The following is a 22,866-nucleotide window of genomic DNA, read 5'->3' on the forward strand; positions in this document are numbered from 1 at the left end:
TGACCACGACTCCAGCTCTCTACTGCTGGAGCCAGTGGGATTCCCTGACCACGACTCCAGCTCTCTACTGCTGGAGCCAGTGGGATTCCCTGACCAAGACTCCAGCTCTCTACTGCTGGAGCCAGTGGGGTTCCCTGACCCCGACTCCAGCTCTCTACTGCTGGAGCCAGTGGGATTCCCTGACCACGACTCCAGCTCTCTACTGCTGGAGCCAGTGGGATTCCCTGACCCCGACTCCAGCTCCCTACTGCTGGAGCCATTGACATTCCCTGATCAAGACTCCAGCTCTTTACTGCTGGAGCCAGTGAGGTTCCCTGACCACGACTCCAGCTCTCTACTGCTGGAGCCAGTGACATTCCCTGATCAAGACTCCAGCTCTTTACTGCTGGAGCCAGTGGGATTCCCTGACCACGACTCCAGCTCTTTACTGCTGGAGCCAGTGGGATTCCCTGACCCCGATTCCAGCTCTCTACTGCTGGAGCCAGTGAGGTTCCCTGACCCCGACTCCAGCTCTCTACTGCTGGAGCCAGTGGAGTTCCCTGACCCCGACTCCAGCTCCCTACTGCTGGAGCCAGTGGGATTCCCTGACCCCGACTCCAGCTCTCTACTGCTGGAGCCAGTGGGATTCCCTGACCCCGACTCCAGCTCTCTGCTGCTGGAGCCAGTGGGATTCCCTGACCAAGACTCCAGCTCTCTACTGCTGGAGCCAGTGGAGTTCCCTGACCAAGACTCCAGCTCTCTACTGCTGGAGCCATCAGAGCTCTCTGATCAGGATTGTCATTCCATACTGCTGGAGCCAACGAGGGTCTCTGACCAGGATTCTGAAGCTCTGCTGCTGAAGCTGCTAGATCTTTCAAATGGGAGTCAAGCTTTCTATCTCTCGAGCTACCACACTTCATTTATAACCCAATGAATCGTATAGCAAGCTGAAAATCAATCACTTGCAGCAGGGTCCAAATAGATTTGAATAATTACCAAGTTCACCAGAGAAATTCACATCTAATGACCAGGGTTATGACTCACAGGCAGACAGACCGGTTTTTATTATTACATAATAGGCACAAATTCAGAGATGCCTAATTGGGTTATTTTGTCTGCATTAGCTATTAGTTACAATACCTGTGCAGACTCAAGAAGATTTGGAACTAGAGAAGACGTAACATGTTGCTAACCTCACTGTTGACACTAGATGTATGTATGTTATAATTTATACCGGGGGTTTCCAAGTTTTTGTCTTTGGCTTTGTCTCTGTAGGCGTATAGCACAGAGCCTTGGGGTAACATGCAAGTTTAAATTTGTATTGCCATTAATTTGCATATACTTCAAGTTCTTAATACCTGACAGAACTTAGTGTTCAGATTTTGGACTTACCCAACAGTAAGGCAACAGTGCCAAAAACACCCGTTTCCAAACCTCCAGCTCCAAAAAGACAGGACAAACCAATGAATAATAAAAAAAAGTCATAATAAGAATAAAACCGGATGGACCACCCGGCATCGCACCACTAGGCACCGGACACGACAAAGGCAAACCAAGCCCAGTCAACCCTGCAAGGTCCTCCTCACTAACATCTGGGGACTTGTGCCAAAATTGGGAAAGCTGTCCCACAAACTAGTCAAGCAACAGCCTGACATAGCCATACTCACAGAATCATAACTTTCAGCCAATGCCCCAGACTCTTCCATCACCATCCCTGGGTATGTCCTGTCCCACCGGCAGGACAGACCGACCAGAGGTGGCAGTACAGTGATATACAGTCAGGGGGGAGAGGCCCTGGGAGTCCACAACATTGACTCTGGACCCCATGAAATCACATGGCATCAGGTCAAACATGGGCAAGGAAACCTCCTGCTGATTACCACCTACCGTCCTCCCTCAGCTGATGAATCAGTCCTCCTCCATGTTGAACACGACTTGGAGGTAGCACTGAGGGTAGCAAGGGCACAGAATGTACTCTGGGTGGGGGACTTCAATGTCCATCACCAAGAGTGGCTCGGTGGCACCACTACTGACCGAGCTGGCCGAGTCCTGAAGGACATAGCCGGCAGATGGTGAGCGAACCAACACGAGGGAAAAACTTACTAGACCTCGTCCTCACCAATCTACCTGTTGCAAATGCATCTGTCCATGACAGTATTGGTAGGAATGACCACCGCACAGTCCTCGTGGAGACAAAGTCCCATCTTCGCACTGAGGACATCCAACGTGCTGTGTGGCACTACCACCGTGCTAAATGGGATAGATTCAGAACATATCTAGCAGCTCAAAAGTGTGCATCCATAAGGTGCTGTGGGCCATCAGCAGCAGCAGAATTGTATTTCAGCACAATCTGTAACCTCATGGCCCGGGATATTCCTCACTCTACCATCACCAACAAGCCAGGGGATCAACCCTGGTTCAATGAGGAGTGTAGAAGAGCATGCCAGGAGCAGCACCAGGCGTACCTAAAAATGAGGTGCCAACCTGGTGAAGCTACAACTCAGGACTACATGCATGCAAAACAGCGGAAGCAACATGCTATAGACAGAGCTAAGCGATTCCACAACCAACGGATCAGATCAAAGCTCTGCAGTCCTGCCACATCCAGTTGTGAATGGTGGTGGACAATTAAACAACTAACGGGAGGAGGAGGCTCTGTAAACATCCCCATCCTCAATGATAGCGGAGTCCAGCACGTGAGTGCAAAAGACAAGGCTGAAGCGTTTGCAACCATCTTCAGCCAGAAGTGCCGAGTGGATGATCCATCTCGGCCTCCTCCCGATTTCCCCACCATCACAGAAGCCAGTCTTCAGCCAATTCAATTCACTCCATGTGATATCAAGAAATGGCTGAGTGTACTGGATACAGCAAAGGCTTATGGGGCCCGACAACATCCCGGCTGTAGTTCTGAAGACTTGTGCTCCAGAACTAGCTGCACCTCTAGCCAAGCTGTTCCAGTACAGCTACAACACTGGCATCTACCCGACAATGTGGAAAATTGCCCAGGTATGTCCTGTCCATAAAAAGCAGGACAAATCCAATCCGGCCAATTACCGCCACATCAGTCTACTCTCAATCATCAGCAAAGTGATGGAAGGTGTCGTCGACAGTGCTATCAAGCGGCACTTACTCACCAATAACCTGCTCACCGATGCTCAGTTTGGGTTCCGCCAGGACCACACGGCTCCAGACCTCAGTACAGCCTTGGTCCAAACATGGACAAAAGAGCTGAATTCCAGAGGTGAGGTGAGAGTTACTGCCCTTGACATCAAGACAGCATTTGACCGAGTGTGGCACTAAGGAGCCCTAGTAAAATTGAAGTCAATAGGAATCAGGGGGATAACTCTCCAGTGGCTGGAGTCAAACCTAGCAAAAAGAAAGATGGTAATGGTTGTTGGAGGCCAATCATCTCAGCCCCAGGACATTGCTGCAGGAGTTCCTCAGGACAGTGTCCTAGGCCCAACCATCTTCAGCTGCTTCATCAATGACCTTCCCTCTATCATAAGGACAGTGTTCAGTTCCATTCGCAACCCCTCAAATAATGAAGCAGTCCGAGCCCGCATGCAGCAAGACCTGGACAACATCCGGGCTTGGGCTCATAAGTGGCAAGTAACATTTGCGCCGGACAAGTGCCAGGCAATGACCATCTCCAACAAGGGAGAGTCCAACCACCTCCACTTGACATTTAACGGCATTACCATCGCCGAATCCCCCACCATCAACATCATGGGGGTCACCATTGACCAGAAACTTAACTGGACCAGCCCTATAAATACTGTGGCTACAAGAGCAGGTCAGAGGCTGGGTATTCTGCGGCGAGTGACTCACCTCCTGACTTCCCAAAGCCTTTCCACCATCTACAAGGCACAAGTCAGGAATGTGATGGAATACTCTCCACTTGCCTGGATGAGTGCAGCTCCAACAACACTCAAGAAGCTCAACACCATCCAGGACAAAGCAGCCCGCTTGATTGGCACCCCATCGACCACCCTAAACATTCACTCCCTTCACCAGCGGCGCACTGTGGCTGCCATGTGTACCATCCACAGGATGCACTGCAGCAACTCGCCAAGGCTTCTTCGACAGCACCTCCCAAACCCGTGACCTCTACCACCTAGAAGGACAAGAGCAGCAGGCACATGGGAACAACACCACCTGCACGTTCCCCTCCAAGTCACACACCATCCTGACTTGGAAATATATCGCCGTTCCTTCACCGTCACTGGGTCAAAATCCTGGAACTCCCTTCCTAACAGCACTGTGGGAGAACCTTCAACACACGGACTGCAGCGGTTCAAGAAGGCGGCTCACCACCACCTTCTCCAGGGCAATTAGGGATGGGCAATAAATGCTGGCCTTGCCAGTGACACCCAGATCCCATGAACGAATAAAAAAACCAGATAAAAGCACAAATAGGACTAGGTCGCCTGGGCTCGAAGAGCCAGATTGTCAGGACTCATGGCCTTACATGGCCCTAGGGCAGCAGGTTAGACACCCTTGATTTATAGCACACGTGATAGTTCCAACAATGTGTTTACTACTTTCATGCAACCACAGCTCAAACTATTTCAGAGCATGAATGTGCTCCTGTGCCCCCAACTCCTGTACCCCCATCCATCCCCACAAATGCGGCGAGCCCCTCCAATCATGTGTCTCAAAATACCGTGCCCCTAAATTAATTAAAAGAGAATCATAAAAGGACAGGAGAGTATCCTAAAACTAAAAAGACAATTATCATTCCATCTCTTGCAGACTTTGCTATCTGAAGCTTGAATCTCTTACCAGCTGGGACATGCAAGCTTGGGATGTCCTTGTCACAGCTGCCAAAGTAATTGGCCTGCTGTTCTTGAGAATTTGACTTCCAAAATACAGCTCAGTGTCAGTTCCATTTTACTGTGGCATGTCTTTGTGAATGTATGCCGAAAACATCATTAGAAACTCCATGTTCTCACCGACTTCAAAAGGCATGTACGCGTTTCCTGAGTGATTCATCCTACCTGAAAATCTTAATTTATTCAATGCACAGTCTTGCCAGCCACAACTAAAGCCACCGTTGGGAGAGATTGAGACTTGATTATCATAGATTTCATTTATGGTACACAGATATTAAGAACTGTACCCTAAAATAACATTAATTACTGCACCAGCCTTTTAAAAATTATATACACGTTGATCGCGCAAGGTGTTGCACATGGGGAAATCGATACCAAGTGTTGTGTACAGGTGAAGCAGGGTTAGAGGGTGGGGGATAATTGCCCCCCATTTTAAAGTTATGCATTCTGTCCTTATTCTTAGATTTCCAATATAAATTCATGTGACACCTCCAATGGTGAGAGGGTGTGGTTACAGTATGACAAGTTTACATAGGCAGTTTCCATTATAAATGTGGTTATAGGAATTTATAATGGGAAAAGTTGATAGGAAGTGCATGTAGATGTAGGTTTTTTTTTAATATAGATGTCAAAGTTTACTATTTAGATAGCTTTGATAGTTTATGTCCTTTCTTCCTGATATTTAATTGTTTTAAATTTTAATTCTTTAGATGTCATCACACCCACTCCATTCAGAAATAGTCATGATTTTCCCTGTGGCAAGACACAGCCCCCACCTAATACAGCCAAATTTGGGGGGGGGGGGGCGGAGGAGGGAAAAAGAAAATCACACCCTCCCATTTTAGAACACTGCATATTTCTGCTTGATACACACCATTCCTGCACTATGCACTGAAGGGTATTTTTCTATATACGCTGTTAAAACATACTCCTGAAATCATTCAGTTCTTGGTCGTTTTTTGTGCCAGGTACAGCTGTGAATGCAATTGCCACCTGACCGTGTCCTCTATGTCATTGATACACGATGATGCTTGTGCCCAAGAAATAAAGATTTATGCCTGAAATAAACTTACGATTGATTACTGTGGAATCCTATTACCGGCACAAATTTTAGATTACAGATACTTTTCCAAGAGCATTGGCAGGAGAATATGGGCAGTAAACGTAAAATTTCCCCGTGTGCTCACTAATGTTGGTAGTCATTATGACTTGTAGAATATAAAACAACTGGAGACATTTATCATCTTATGTCTAAAAATGATCTCAGCACATCTTCCCATCCTGCCGATTTTCTCCTTCCCTCCTCAAGGCACTGACTCATATTGCAGCATGGGTCCACAGATGCTACAAGCTCTCTTTGACCAATCCGCCACTTGTCGTGCGTGAGTGTGGCCATAATTATACTGCAATATTGTGCATTCTGAAAATCAGAATGTGGTTCCCAGGCATAGATAGTAAGGCAGGAGTGGCTATTAAAAAGATGTCTAGCCGTAAGGCGACAACTGTTAAGACCTACCTGTTAACCATGGCAGAGAATAAGTGTTGACTTTTTGCACCTTCAGGAGACCATGGGGGCGATTTTCACTTTTGGCAGCAGTGGATAACTGTGACAGTGGATCAGCTGCTGATTATACACTCTGCGATTTTTCTTTCCATTGACATCAGTTTTCCATTGCTGCCGAACGTGAAAATTACCCCATGTCATATTACCCTTTAGTCGATAATTTCTCCCAATTTCCAGCAGTTTTCTTAACCAAATCTACAGCGGCAAGAGCCACTATTCCACATCTAGCCAAGATTTTTGAAGTACATGGAATTGCTGAGACGCTAAAGTCAAATAATGGATCTCCATTCCTGAGTTCAGAATTGCAGCAGTTTGCAGACCACCGCCACAATGGCCAGCCACAAATGCTGAGGCTGAAAGCTTTATGAGAACCATCAAACATTGTATCCCAGACTGCTCAGTTGGGTGGCTTATCTTGGCGGCAGCAACTTTGAGCATTCCTGCCGTTTGACACAACACTCCAGCGCAGGTGAAGTCCTGCAACTTTATTCCATCATAAATTGAGAATCACAGTGCCTCGCACTATAACTTCCAAGCAGAATAATAAGATTGTGAAGAAGGATTACAATGCTAAGGAATATGACAATTGAAAATGTCAAGCCCAAAGCTAGTAAAATCAAAGTTGGTGACTACATCCTAGTGAGAAATAATGAGCGAGGAAAACTAATACCCTCATTCAAGCCACTCATCTGCATTGTGATTCAGAGACTTGGTTCCAATATAACTGCTCAAAGATATTCCTAATATTGAACACAATATTAATGTTAGTGGTTATGAACCAGATGATGTAACAATTAATATCCAGAATTAAGCACCTCCTATTTGTCCATCGCAGGAAGAGGGAGATCCCCCCACCCCCAACCCTGAAAGGACAACACTGCTTAAAAATGTGTATGTTATGTTCTAGAAAGTCCTGTTACTTGTTCTTTTTAAAAAGATGTTATTGGAAGGGACATCCAGACACTCGAGGGGGAACTAGAAGTTTTCTGATAGACCAAAGACGATGTGGTGATCACTAATGACTGAGGACTTTTCCAATAAGTAAATAAATCAGATTTTATAAAGACAAACATGGACTCCCTAGTGAGACATACTGAGCCAAATTGTAGCATACCTACCACTGGACCAGCTGAGATCTCCTAACTCAACGATCAAAACTGGGATCTTCCTAGTCTGTATAGTTTGGTTCTCTACTGCTTAACACACTTAACCAGCTGACCTGATTCATGTATTCTCCATGTAGTGATGATATCTTGCAAGTGGAAAGACTCTTTCAATACAACGACATGCAGCCAGGTGATGAGGATGCTTTCTCCAGGGAACCATTCGTGATTCAGTTCAAATCTGCAACTACAGGTAAAGTTCTTCACTGTTCCACAGCCACAGGAGGGAAGCCATCACAGTTAAACCATTACTGCTACTCTCCATATGCATGCAGGTGATCTCAGCAATATAGTTAAAGATGCTATGAAGTCAGTGCTTTCTGCTAAAATGGAGGAGGCGTAGGAAAAAAAACAACAGGGCAAGTCATTCTACACTGTTCTTGTATGCCTTCTTGCATTCATATTAAAAGCAGCATTGGGAGTAAGGCAAGTATCAGTCTCCCTGCCCACGTTCCTGTTATGGGCAATGGGAAAGAGAAGGTGATAAAAGAGTGACCAAAAAATATTAAAAGTTATTTTAATTAGAAATTGTCCTACATTACAACAGTGGCTACACATCAAAAGTACTTTGTTGGCTGTAAAGCACTTTGGGACGGCCTGAGGTCATGAAAGGTGCTATATAAATGCAAGTTCTTTTTTACTTTCAAAACTATCCCAAAGGGATGAAGAGATGTAAAGTCCTTCCTCTTTAACCAGGCAGCCATGGGTTGGAGTCCTAGAGCTATCTTGTCATTCAAAACTGTAACAGTTGGGTGAGTTTATCAGTCCCCAACCAGGCTGGTGGGTGGAGTTTAAGGGTGAGGCAGGAATAAATGGTGATCTAATTTTTCCCCCATACATACACAACATAGAAATCTGTGCTGCTACCCCCAAAAATCCAACATTATTTTGGGAGGTGGGTGGACCTACTTTGTCTATGTTAAAGAATAGAGTTATGAAAATTTGGTTTCATTTTTTTTAAATGTTAGATGTACTAGCTCAATGTTCTACTCTAAGAGGTCCAAAATGTAGACATGATTAATATTTAACTTTCAGTTTTTCAATGATTTTTTATTTTTGCTGCACTCATTCTCTGAATTATACGGACACATCACACTACTGTCTGATATAAACATGCAGAAAACGTGGTTTGATCACTTCTCAAATCGCCCTTCTGTGAAGGAAGCTTCAGAAAGATCTACAGGGCAGAGCAGTGCTGACAAAAACATTGGGAGTGTTCAAAAGACGGTTGGATACTTAGAGGATCAGGCTCCTAGAGAGAGATGGGCCAAACGGCCATATCTCCTTCACTTAAGTTCTTATGATTTGCAAACCTAGTTTCTTTTAAACTGCATCAAGAACCATTGAGAACAGCACTGAACATTGAAATCTGCAGATATCACTGTACTGAGGGGGTTGTGCAGCCATCTGCTTGATTGATAGGTTTTAACTTTAGATATCACCTGAAACATATTCGGACATGACACTAAATAGTAATCAATGTCTCATTTATTAATAGTTTAAATCAATCAAATATTAGACAACGAAGATCAAAACAATATTCCCTTGTTTGATCTCTGGGCAGAGTTTGTAATTAAGTTAGTGACGTGTTTGTTCCAAGTTTTCCAACCGTGAGATAGTTTTCCAATAGTCAGATGCTCTTTGCTGATTCCTCTGTCCCGAGCTCAAAAGACGTTGGGTTTTTATGTCCCCCCAGCAGGAACCTCACACCATATATGGAGTTATTATTGATAAGACCTTTATAGATTAACAAAGTTGTTTTTCACAGAATTCAAGGTCAGCTTATTTTAACGTTACTCATCTAACCACAAGACCCGTGCAAGGTTGTTTTTCAATGTGGCCAGTTTGTTTGACTGCACTCGTCTAGCTATCTTGTCATTGTCCTGGTCTTAATCTTTGGATTATTGTTCTGTTTTTTGGGTCATTGTTCCTCTTTTACCACATAGCTGCCTTGCCCCACAATGAGGGTAACAAGGGTCAGTCACTAGTCAAAGGTTAACAGTTTACAATTCAGCAAAATAAGCCACACACTCAGGAAAATACACAGCAGTGCCTGCAGAGCAAGATGGTTAGTAGCATTAAGAAAAATGTCAATTTTTCCCTATTTCCAATATTCTTACACACCACACTGGAGGGAAGGGAATGGTTGTGTAGCCATCTACTCTACTGTGTGTATAACCATGGCTGCAATGCAGTGAAACCCTTAGAATGCATAATTCACATAATTTGGAAGGCAAAACTATGTAAGGAGTCATTTACATGTTAAATTTTACATTATAAGGCAGCTATTCAGGTGCTACAGCATTTTTACACTAGAGGAATGCAGCTGACAACAGATTTTCACCTCTCCAACCATTGGCTGCACATCCACGTAATAATGACTCAACCTGCAGGGAATCGGCAGCATCATAGGCTTACAAGACCCATATTAACACAGACTCGACAATTAGGTCTCCGTATTAAACGTTAAGGCCCAACAGCACTACCTGTACACGATGACAAAGATAAAAGGAGGAAAAGAAAGAGGCAAGACCAAAAAGACCTGCAAAGTAAAAGCTCCTATTAACTGCAACAGCAAAGATCCAGTGGTTTCTGATCAGCAAAACCGTGAGCCTGGATAATTGCTGTAAACTTGTATTATACTTTGCAACAGGAGGTTGTAATTCAGTGGCAGATTTATAGGTCAACATTTTCATGGGTCTACAATGCCAGGATTTCCCTGTGTAGTATTTAAATAGCTTGTCTGCCATTTTCTAGTGGGTCTATTGGGTATATTTGAGACAGTGCAACATAGGTGAAAGGGTAATAAAAGGGAATGGGGCATAGGACCTGAAGGTCTGTAGAATCATGAAGCTGAAGTTGAGACTCCAGTACTTAAGAGTTTTATTAAGCACTGGATATTTGAGAAATGAACTTTACACTTAATTATTTTTCCAAACTCACTCTCTATCTCTCTCCCTATTCACTTCCAGTTGTACGTTTGCAATTTTTAAAAATGTATTTTTATTTGAGATTTTTCTGGTCTTTATTGCCGATATTATACTGACTTTAGCTTGCGTTTCCATGTGCTCTCAGCTGTGCAAGACTTTGTGCTCATTCCTCAGCACACAACCCCTGAAGACTCAGTCAAAGAAATTGACGAACTCTATGATGTCTTTTTGAAAGTCAAAAATGACTGGAAAATTGAGGTATGTTTTCAAATTTATTCACATTTATATATTTTAGACAGCAAAATTATGCAGGAAGGTGTCACTTACGTATTCAATTTTACAGCAATGCAATCAGATGACAAGTTACTTATCAACATCAGTAACTTTAACCTGCCCTGCTCCCATATGTCTGAAAATGGCCACCACACAATGACCAGCAGCAATCTCACAGCAGTCATGTGTTCACTTCTTTAATTATATGGTGAATACATTACCCCTTATTTTGCTGAACAGGGACTCTGAAAATGGACTCATTCTAACCTAGTGTCCCATTTCCTCTCCTATCTCAAAAGTATATTTTGCCTCTGGAACCAAATTTTGCTGTTCAGATATGATATTTGCATATGATACTTGGAGAGGTGGCAAAGTGGATCAGAACACAATCAGTCTTTGCACTTCCGGGACCTGGGTTTGAAACCAGCCACTCTGACGGGTGGAGGTCTCCTCCCTCTCTCTCTGGATTGTAACGTGCAGGAAGTTTAGTAAAATACATGGTAATGATTGAGAGCCTTTATAATGAAAATAGAAAATTAGGGTACCATCTAATGATGGACTATAAAACTACAATCAGCCCCTCTTATACAGCCTATAGGAATTTAAGAAAAACTCGCTGTACAGGAACGGTTCTTGTTTGGAATTCCATTACATGCACACTCTCTGGCCATTTTAATGCAGCTTGTGGTAGAATTTTCTTCATTCCAATCTGATGTATAAACATTCTTGTCACTTTCCCAATCTCTCAATAACTTCATCTCATGAAGATGCCTTCCTCTCTAATTTTCCTTGCTCCTTTTTGTTGTAGCTCTCTTTGTTTGCTTCTTTTCTCTTCAATTGTCCCCATGTCTGATTTTGGGTTTCTTCTATTTTCTATATCTCTTTGTCCCTCAACCTTTCCTGAGGTGCTTTCTTCTTTAGTTCTGATTCTTTCCCTCAGCCTTGTTTGTGCTGCTTCTTTTCAAATTCCCTGCAATGATTGACAGCTCCCTGCTAATTGATAACCAGTGAAATCTGGTTCCAATTACCCTCTTGTAGTTCACAAGATCATGAGGTAATTATGGATTAGGAGGACCATTCATCTGACATAAGTTCATCCACCCTGAAGCACTTTACAATTCCTCCCCATTACAAGTATCAACCACACTCTGAGTGAAGAAATTCCTGGTTAGTACAAAAGTTACCTTTTATTAGTTTAAACCTGTTCCGAATTTATCCTTTCCATACCATTTACTATCTTATAAACCACTCAGATTCCTCCTTTCCAGGCTGAAAACGCTTTCAAGTTTTTCCTCATAGCTCAGCTCGCTGACAGTCTTATGGCTCTTCTCCGCACTGCCTTCAACGCCTGAATGTCTCCTGTGTCTGGGTCCCCAGAACTGGACACAGTACTCAAGTTGTGGTCTGACTAGAGCACTGTACAGTTTCTGAGTCCTGTCTATCTCATCTAGAATAAGCATCTACGAGACTGAGTGCAGGTTGCAGGTGATCTGAATACCATAATGTCAAGAATCAGTGCCAGAGCCCCTCTGATGGCCTACATGGCTGGGGCTTTGTCCTGACTTCCACTCACTGATCAACAGCCCTGTAGGCCAAGGAGGTGGGAGAAAATTCAGGTTGATCGATCAATCAGATCATGCATAAAATGGGTGGGCAGACACAGACAGAAACAATTTTTTTGAATAATGAAAAGGCGGTACTAGCAGAATGGGGCGGAGAAAGAAGGACGGAAGGGACTAATAGATTGGAGTGGAAATGACAGATGGGGGCAGAAGCTGCAGACTCGAATCAGAGAAACCAATGAGGGAAATATGGGAGAGAGGGAGCGTAGAAACTGCAGACTGGCAGCGAAACCAGTAAACGGGAGGGGGCAACTGGCAAACTTGGGGGGGATGCAGATTTGCAAAGGGGGAGGACAGAAGAGGTTAAATGAAATTCACATCTTTCAGAATTGGCCTTGGTGTGACAATTACACCTGAGGTGGGGCTCACACATATCACTGTTGATTCAGAACTCACAATAGAAGGTGGTTTTAGTGGTAAATAGGGATCAACAATCTCACATCTACTCTTGTCTCCTTCCCAGTGAGAACTCCAGCAACCACATTTAGTTCCTTAATTGGCACTGTTAACAGTAAAATCACAAATACTCCAAGTAACCATTCTTCATGGATTAGCCTAGAAGATGAATGTCAGCAGGCTGCCTGACAGTACACAGGGAGCATCATAGATGAGCCCAGTCCTGTCCTCCACACAAGTGCATTTTCCAGCAGGAATCATTGGCTGATGATCAGGCAAATAAACCCTGGCTTATTTTCCCCTTTGCCTAATCCCTGAGGCACCAAAGTTCATTGTAGCATCTCTAACGCCACTCCCAGCTGAGATAGGCAAACTCACCACTGACCACTGATCAAACCTGATACCTCCTGATCCCTTCCTGATCTGTATGGCTCAGTATTACACAAGGTGGTGCATTTCAGGACTTAGCCATCAGGAAAACTCAACTCCCTTTGGCTTGATGGGTTAGCAATCAATCTAACTCCATCATCCTAAATCTTACTCCTCAATATTGGCACCATTTCATATAGGACATTGTCAAGCATGATAGTGAGTTAGGATCGGCTGCATTAGGGGTCCAATGAAGTAACTACTTAAAACAATTTAAAGAAATGATCTACGGTGAGAAAATACAGTGGAAGAATGGAAACATTACAGTTTCATTTAAACATCACTAAAAATAAGACATATGAGCCTGGAAATAACTGTTAATGTATTAGCAGGAGCATGCTTAATGCTTTTGTATGACCTCTCTTTTTGGGGAGGAATTAACCCATTTAAACCTAATGAGTTATTGCATTAAGATAGTGAGCAGAGAAATGTTATACAAGCACGTTAAGTGCCACCCGTTAACATCACTAACAGTCATTTCTAGGTTCAACTGACTTAATTTAATAAGACATTACGCGGGGTGGGGGGCGCGTACTTTAATCAGGTCACACCTCACCTGACAGCTTCCTCTTTCCACAGAACGTCATGATACTTGGAGATTTCAATGCTGATGGAAGGTACGTTTCGAAGAAGAAAATGAAAACAATCCGGATCCGAAAAGATAGGAAGTTTCACTGGCTCATTGGAGACGATGAGGACACTACCGCAAGGCTAAAGACAGACGAGGCCTATGACAGGTGAAGCACAAATCACAAGCCTGGAAAGAGCATAGGGTCTATATAAAATCATTGCTTGCTTGGTTCCCCCACCCAACCCACCAACTTTTACATTTATTTTCTTCCCCCATTTTTAAGACCCCCTCCCCCCAATTAATAATTTTCCAGCTGAGATTTTTGACCATGAAAAGGTGTGAAAGTAGCTTTGTGTGACTAATTTCCCAGTTGCTGACCCAGAATTGCCTGGATTCCACTGGTCATCTCTTTCTGATAACCTGGCTGAAGTAAGGGCACTCATGGGAGAAGTGCATGCTGCCCGAGGTCAGTTACCTCCTCGGTCTGCTTCCTGGTTGCTTTGTATACCCAACATCACCCTCTCATCAAAAGAAGATCGAACAGTTACTGCCAGCAACAAGTTGATGTATTATTCAGTGGCCTTTTCTCCATGGATTGCTTTTTTAAAAACATGTCGGTGGTTAGAGTACTGTAATATTATTACTTTCATTCAGGCTCTCTTTCCCGAAGGCACCTTTAATAAAACTTACTGCCAGCATGCGATATTCTTTATGTGACTCACTGCTTGCCATCTGTTATGCTATATGCAATAAATTCCTCACTCCCCATAATTAATTTAACTCATTGAATCATAGAATTTTGCACACAGCATGAGGCCATGTAGCCCCTTTGCAGCTATGCCAGCTCTCTGAAACAGCTTTTTACTTAGTCCCATTCCCCCGTCTTTTACCCGTATCCTTTAAAATTTTTCTTTTTCAGATATTTATCCACTTCCATTTTAAGAGCTATTATGTATTTTGCTTCCACCACTGTTTCTGATAAGCGATACTGGGAGATCCCTCTGCCCTTCGAATAGTGTCACGGGATTTTTTTTTACATCCATCTAAAACAGGCACTTGGAGCCTCAGTTTAAATGTCTCGTCTAAAAGACAGAATTTTCAACAATGCAGCACTCCCTCAGTACAGCACTGAAGCGTCATTTTTAAATTAGTGCTCAAGTTCTGGACTCAGGCTTGAACCCTCAACATTCTGACTCGGAGGTGAGAATTCTACTATTGAGCCAAACTAAAATTGTACGGCCTATATATCCTTCCTAGCACGAGAGAGGAAGCAGCCAGCTTGCGCCTTCCCCTACCCCAACCTGGGATCGCCATTCTTGAGCCAGCTGCTAGATGTGCCAGTGCAGCCCTGGTTGATTTGCTCACTAATTTTCTCTCCCTCCTTTGAAAATACGCTTCACCTCTACTTGTCGTCTTTCTCCACCGGGACAGCAATAGTCACCCTGCCTGGGAACCCTGTACCAAGCTTTAAGTAACTAAATGACAAAAAGTCCTAACTGCCTCGGTTATAGATGGGGAGAGGGCTCATATCAGAAACTTCAAACACAATTCCACGCAAAGGGACAAGACATTTAAAGGCATTTTCAAGTGGGAAAACCTTGAACTAGCCCTGGGTTGCAGGAGATTGAGCTGTCAACACTGGGGAAATATAAGGAATGAGATTCATGAACAAAAAGAATAAGATGGATCAGAAATCCATTTAAAAATATGAAGCTGTGTTTGCTTTCAAGAGTGAAATACATACATTATGTCAGATTTAAATCAAAATGAGTGCATCTCACTCTAAATGAATCAGGCTTGGATAAGATCGTATCCCTTAACAATATTTCTTCCTTTTCCTGTATAAAGTCTCCTGTTGGAATGCAGTTTTTCTATTGATGTGTGTGGAGTCCACAGTGAATTCTCTGTTTACACTGCTGCTGGCACTGTCTCTAATTATGGCTGTGGCTGTTTCGACAGGATTGTTGTTTACGGGGATACGTTTTATCAGGGGATTGTTCCAAATTCCGCAAAGGCCTTCAACTTCCAGGAAGCACTAAATCTGACTGAAGAGCAGGTAGGTCAGATGGTAATAGATCTCGTGAAGTGAGTTTTAAGGGCAGATTTTAACCCCTGCTGCCTGGTGGGATCAGTGCTGGCATGGGGGGGTTTAAGACGGCAGGTGAGGGGTTTGCCTCTCACCATTTTCACCACACCATTTTTACTTACCTGTCTTCAGGCACGGGAAGGCCGCCTGCCCCAGAGGAGCGGGGGTCTAATTTAAATGGCAATGACATCATTGGGAAGCGCACGCCATTTTAACTGGGGGCACGAATACAGCTCACACGGTCTCTGGCCAGGTCCACGTAAGCCTGTTTTTAAACATTTTTAAAGGACCACGAGCAGGATACTTTGGGCCTCTCTTGTTCTGGGCTCCCTCAATCGGGGACTTGCCGACTGCCCCCCCACCCACCCATCCCTACTTATCTTGCTGGGGACTGTGTGCCGTGGGTCTCCGGCGCCGGTCTGCCCCACCTACCAATTTTCATTCCCACCCACCGGCGGGGACATTGTTCCTGAAGGCTTTGGGTGGGAGTCAGTCGGGGCTTGCAAATGATGTTAAAATCTCCCGGGCCCAACGCTCCGAGGTGCCAGAAGGTTCGCTGACCACTTTGGCCCCCGCACCCCCGATTCCCGCCCTGAGTTAAAATTGTCCCTTTAGTCTTGACCCAGTGCATTGTAGGCAGGAAACCCAAGGACAGTACTGTTCACAATCTGGCACCGAAGTGGCAATCACAGGAACGATTCCACCTTTGCAGCAGAGAAGCCACGCTCGCAGGGAGCACGGGTCAAAGATAGGGCTGTCCCATTATAGCCCTGGCTCTCCGATCCAGAGAGCACAGAATCACCCTTATATATCACAATAAGAATGGTTGGTGCAGGAAGTACAACAATTCACTAGTAGTTGCTTTTTGAAGTTGAGTTTAACCACATCCTGTATTCGGCCCATGTTTAAGTGTGGTTTGAACCCGAACTCCCTTGTCCTACTTTTATGGTTTAACTTGAAACAGTGCTCCAATTGACTTTTTCTATCATGTTTACTATCTCACATACCTCTATGAGATCTTCTCTTAGTTGCCCCCTTTCATGGGTGAAAAGTGCAGGTTTTTCCAGTCTTTCCTCAAAATTCTGTTCTCCGATGCAAGGCAACAGCTTTTTGGATCCTGATCTCTATCGAGCCATCTTGGGAAATACCAAGCAGAAGCAATGTGTTTCCACAGAGGGAGAGAGAGATCAGAAGGAGAGTTAACTCATATTATCCTAGATCCTGACATAATCCTGGAAAGCAAAGGGATGAGGTCCTGCGGTCAGAGTTTTGGGAGCTGGGGAGGAAGTTAAAAAGCAGGACCTCAAAGGTAGTAATCTCTGGATTACTACCAGTGTCACGCGCTAGTGAGTACAGAAATAGGAAGATAAGGCAGGTTAATGTGTAGCTAGAGACATGGTGCAAGAGGGAGGGCTTCAGATTCTTGTGGCATTGGGACCAGTTCTGGGGCAGGAGGGATCTGTTCAAGACGGACAGGTTGCACCTCAACAGAGCTGGGACCAATGTCCTTGCGGGGAGGTTCACTAGTGCTGTGGGGGAGGGTTTAAACTAATTTGGCATGGGTTGGGCACCAGGATGTAACATTAGAAAGGAGAAACAAGGTGCAGTAGAGTGAGAAATAGTACAGTATTAGGTGGGATCAGACGAAGAGAGAATACGAGAAGGTCTAAGATAGGTTTAGAGTGCATGTGTGTAAACGCATGAAGTGTGGTAAATAAGATTGGTGAGCTGCAGACGCAAATAGCCACATGGGAATACGATGCAGTGGTGATTACGGAGACCTAGCTCAAAAAAGGGCAGGATTGGGTCCTAAATATTCCTGGATACAGTGTTCAGGAAAGATAGTGAAGGAAAGAAAGAAGGTGGGGGGGGGGGGGGGGGGGGTGGCAGTATTGATTAATATTGCAGAGCGGGAGAGAGAGAGAGGATGTCCTTGAGGGGTCAAGGGCAGAATCTATTTGGTTAGAGTTAAGAAACAATAGAGGTGCCATTACACTACTGGCTGTATTCTATAGGCCACCAATTAGCGGGAAGTATATGGAGGAACAAATTTGCAGGGAAATTACAGAGAGGTGCAAGAACTATAGAGTAGTGTTAATGGGGGACTTCAACTATCCTAATATAGACTGGGATAGTAATAGAGTAAAGGGCAAAGAGGGGGAGGAATTTCTGAAGTGTGTTCAGGAGAACTTTCTTGATCACTATGTTTCCGGCCCGACGAGGAAGAAGGCATTGCTGGATCTGGTTCTGAGGAATGAGGTGGGTCAAGTGGAGCAAGTGTCAGTGGGGGAACATTTAGCGAACAGTGACCATAGTATCATAAGGTTTAGATTAGTTATGGAAAAGGACAAGGGGCAATCTAGAGTAAAAATGCTAATTGGAGGAGAGCCAATTTCAGTGGGTTGGGTACGGATCTGACCCGGGTAAATTGGAATCAAAGATTGGCAGGCAACCAAAGCCAGAGCTCCCTGGATAACAAAAGAGATAGAGAATAAGATGAAGCAGAAAAAAAATTATGTCATATCAGGTTGATAATACAAGTGAGAACCAGAGTGGATATAGAAAGTACAGAGGAGAGGTGAAAAAGGGGCAAAGAGAGTGTATGAGAATAGACTGGCAGCTAACATAAAAGGAAATCCAAAAGTCTTCTATAGGCGTATAAATAGTAAACTGGCAGTGAGAGGAGGGATGGGGTCAATTAGGGATCAAAAAGGAGATTTATGCATGGAGGCAGAGGGCATGGCTAAAGTACTAAATGAATACATTGCATCTGTCTTTACCAAGGAAGAAGATGCTGCCAAAATCACAGTAAAAGGGGAGGTAGTTGATATTCTGGGTGGGGTGAAAATTGATAAAGAGAAGGTACTAGAAAGACTGGCTGTATATAAAGTAGATAAGTCACCCGGCCTGGATGGGATGAATCCTCGGTTGCTAAGGGAAGTAAGGATGGAAATTGCAGAGGAGCTGGCCATAATCTTCCAATCCTCCTTAGATACGGGGGTGATGCCAGAGGACTAGAGAATTGCAAATGTTACACCCTTGTTCAAAAAAGGGTGTAAGGATAAACCCGGCAACTACAGGCCAGTCAGTTTAACCATGGTGGTGGGGAAGCTTTTAGAAATGATAATCCAGGACAAAATTAATAGTCACTTGGACAAGTGCGGATTAATAAAGGAAAGCCAGCACGGATTTGTTAAAGGCAAATCGTGTTTAACTAACTTGATTGAGTTTTTTGATGAGGTAACAGAGAGGGTTGATGAGGGCAATGCAGTTGATGTTGTGTATATGGACTTTCAAAAGATGTTTGATAAAGTGCCACATAATAGGCTTGTCAGCAAAATTGAAGCCCGTGGAATAAAGGGTCAGTGGCAGCATGGATACAAAATTGGATAAGTGACAGGAAACAGAGAGTAGTGGTGAACGGTTGTTTCTCGGACTGGAGGGAGGTGTACAGTGGTGTTCCTCAGAGGTCGGTACTAGGACCACTACTATTTTTGATATATATTAATGACTTGGACTTGGGTCTACAGGGCACAATTACAAAATTTGCAGATGACACAAAACTTGGAAGTGTAGTAAACGATGAGGAGGATATCAATAGACTTTAAGAGGACATAAACAGGCTGGTGGAATAGGTGGACACATGGCAGATGAAATTTAACGCAGAGAAGTGCAAAGTGAAACATTTTGGCTGGAAGAACGAGGAAAGGTATATAAACTAAATGGTACAATTCTAAAGGGGGTGCAGGAACAGAGAGACCTGGGGGTATATGTGTACAAATCTTTGAAGGTGGCAGGACAGGTTGAAAAAGCAGTTACAGGATCCTGGGCTTTATAAATAGATGCATAGAGTACAAAAGCAAGGACGTTATGTTGAACCTTTATAAAACACTGGTTTGGCCACAACTGGAGTATTGTGTCCAAATCTGGGAAGGATGTGAAGGCCTTAGAGAAAAGATTTACTAGAATGGTTCCAGGGATGAGGAACTTCAGTTACATGGATAGACTGGAGAAGCTGGGATTGTCCTCCTTAGAGCAGAGAAGGTTAAGAGGAGATTTGATAGAAGTGTTCAAAATCATGACAGGTTTAGATAAAGTAACTAAAGAGAAACTGTTCCCATTGGCGGAAGGGTCGACAACCGGAGGACACAGATTTAAGGTGATTGGCAAAAGAACCAAAGGCGATGTGAGGAAAAACTTTTTTATGCAGCGTGTAGTTATGATCTGGAATGCACTGCCTGAAAGGGTGGTGGAAGCAGATTTAATTGTGGCTTTCAAAAAGGAATTGGATAAATATCTGAAGGGAAAAAATTTGCAGTGCTACAGGGAAAGAGCAGGGAAGTGGGACTAACTGGACTGCTCTTACAAAGAGCTGGTATGGACTCGATGGGCCGAATGACCTCCTTCTGAGCTATAACGATTCTATGAAAAGCACTATTGGCGGAAGACTGGGAGCAGCTTACATGCCCCATGTCTTGGTCAGATGGTGTGTAATGTGGGGATGGGTAAATTAAATGATAATGCACAAAGTATCCTGATAATAAAAATCTTTTTCTTTATGATCAGGCTTTGGATGTTAGTGACCACTACCCTGTTGAGGTGGAGCTCAAATTGGCCAAGTAGGAGAGAAATGAACCTGATCTGGATAGAATCAGTGACGACGGCAGCACTGAACAGAAAACGGCTGACATAATAGTACTAAAGTTGAATTAACAGTTGAGTCATTGTGAAGTGTGCAATGTTTGTGGGTCTGTTTGAGCAATGTTTGTGGGTCTGTTTGAGCACTGTTTGTGGGTCTGTTTGAGCATTGTTCGTGGGTCTGTTTGAGCACTGTTTGTGGGTCTGTTTGAGCATTGTTCGTGGGTCTGTTTGAGCAATGTTTGTGGGTCTGTTTGAGCATTGTTCGTGGGTCTGTTTGAGCAATGTTTGTGGGTCTGTTTGAGCATTGTTCGTGGGTCTGTTTGAGCAATGTTTGTGGGTCTGTTTGAGCACTGTTCGTGGGTCTGTTTGAGCAATGTTTGTGGGTCTGTTTGAGCAATGTTTGTGGGTCTGTTTGAGCAATGTTTGTGGGTCTGTTTGAGCACTGTTCCCCCAAGGACCCCTTAGCAAATATAAAAGCTTGTGACTGTCCAATGAATTCTTGCACCGATTCCTGGACTTAGTTACTGTCATACTGGGATGAGGTGTTTGTCATCTTTACATATATTTTACAACACTTGCTGTCTAAAGTTAAAGTTTATTGTGTGACACATTTGTGCAAGCATGTGCTCAAATGATTTAATTGATGTTCCATACAATCAGGGCTGTCTGGGTTGAATCAGTTAGGAGAGCAATCTATTGGTGAGATGCACTTGTACACCAAATAAAGGCAGAGTCAGGGAAAGGGAAATAGCATTCTGCCAAGGCTAATGTCTTTGTCTGCAACCACCACTCCCTTATGATCATCTAAAATCGGGAACTCACGCCTTCCTACTGCTCCTAATTGATGTTGCGTTACATGCTAGAACGTTACCATTATTCAATCAGGGAACATTGGATGTCATCAACTACCAGGTCTGCCCTTACTGAATTCAGGATCAACAGCAAATTGCCTGAAATGCAAACTGAAGTTGTAGGACTATGCTGGAGAAAGCTATGCTCAAATCCTGGAGGAAATCATCTGAGTCACTGAAGTATCAGTTATGTTTCTGAATAACTCTCCTTAACTTTTCCCCTTGTTAAAAAGCAACTAGCCTCTGCTCAGTGCCTCCACAAAATCAGCAACTGTTTGAGGAACTGCAGATGGGAACCTTCATTGCATCAATGGGTTGCTAGAGGTGCAACAATTTGCACTGTCATCTTCCCCCTATTTTTTTAATGTATTTTATTTCTTTCCTCATTCGTGGGTCCTGCAGATATCTATCACTTGCTAGCTGACAGTGGGCAGGTGTGACCACTAAGGTTGCTCTTTAACTACTTTCCAGAGGTGAGAGTAAACTGGAAAATCAGGGACACTGACCCTAAAACTCAGGGACAAATAGTTAAAATTGAGGACACTATTTTACTATGCAATGTCAAAAGTGGAAAGTTGGTCCATTGCCAGCACCGGGAACAAAAACATTTAAAAAAAATAAATTTAGGAAAAAAACATGCCGATGCTTATCGACCCTGGTGACAGGTCACATGACAACACACACACAATCACTAATGGCCAGAAGTCACATGACATCAAGTAATATTCAACCAAGACTATTCCATCAGTCAGGTTTCTTCATGTGTGATACAAGCAAAATCAGTTTCAGCGTATATCACAAACCATGTCATATTTAAATTTAAACAGACTCCATTTTAACCTCACCTACCTTACTATAACATGGAACAAAGCTGATCCCTTCATTCCTCTCAACCTGGAGATGTGCACATGACTTAATCAGGAACACAGTATTATTATGCATAGCATCATCAATATTCGAGTAATGTCGTGTTTGCATTTTTGTACTATTGAGTTAAACTGTAAAATTTCCACAAATTCAAATTCAGCCCAGTGTGTACTTAATTTGTTTTTTCACACTTCTTTACCTCATACCTTACTGTATGGTGATGGTGCATGGTTTAAAAATTATGGATCATATACAATCGTAATACAATGAAGTGTTAATCCCATAGAGCAAGAGGTGTGGAAAACAAAAGTATTTCAGACTTACTTCATCCCCCAACTTCTGGTAACTCCAAAAAGAGGTGTTAGTGCTAAAAGTTTACAGACTTGAAGCTATTAAGGAATTTAGACCCACTGTTGGAACAAGATTGACATCCAACTGCAAAATCAGGCCAGTTGTGTATTATGGTTGGGAGTATTTTTTTGTGAACTGGGATTGTGGTAAACAATCACAGCAGTCTTAAAAAAAAAACTCCACTGTACATCCATCCTAATTTACACTCATACTTGTAATGCTGGTGTGCAAATAAGACAATGGTATTTTGCATAGTCTTCATTCTGATTCAACTATACAAACAGGTACACGCACAGATGATTCTTGATGGA

At 43.6% G+C, this 22,866-nt stretch overlaps 1 protein-coding gene across 1 annotated transcript in view; it reads left to right on the top strand.

Annotated features, from left to right (window-relative positions):
• Positions 1-22,343, top strand: part of dnase1l4.1 (deoxyribonuclease 1 like 4, tandem duplicate 1) — a 39,923-nt gene extending 17,580 nt beyond the window's left edge. The window contains exons 5-9 of the mRNA XM_067999093.1: positions 7,619-7,731; positions 10,614-10,726; positions 13,768-13,925; positions 15,719-15,815; positions 20,412-22,343. Coding sequence (XP_067855194.1) covers positions 7,619-7,731; positions 10,614-10,726; positions 13,768-13,925; positions 15,719-15,815; positions 20,412-20,468 — 538 coding nt within the window. The 3' untranslated portion in view covers positions 20,469-22,343. The remainder of the gene's footprint in view (positions 1-7,618; positions 7,732-10,613; positions 10,727-13,767; positions 13,926-15,718; positions 15,816-20,411) is intronic.
• Positions 22,344-22,866: the final 523 nt, after the last annotated feature.

Source organism: Heptranchias perlo, chromosome 17 (genome assembly GCF_035084215.1).
Source record: "Heptranchias perlo isolate sHepPer1 chromosome 17, sHepPer1.hap1, whole genome shotgun sequence".
In the NCBI taxonomy this organism is placed as follows: Eukaryota; Metazoa; Chordata; class Chondrichthyes; order Hexanchiformes; family Hexanchidae; genus Heptranchias; species Heptranchias perlo.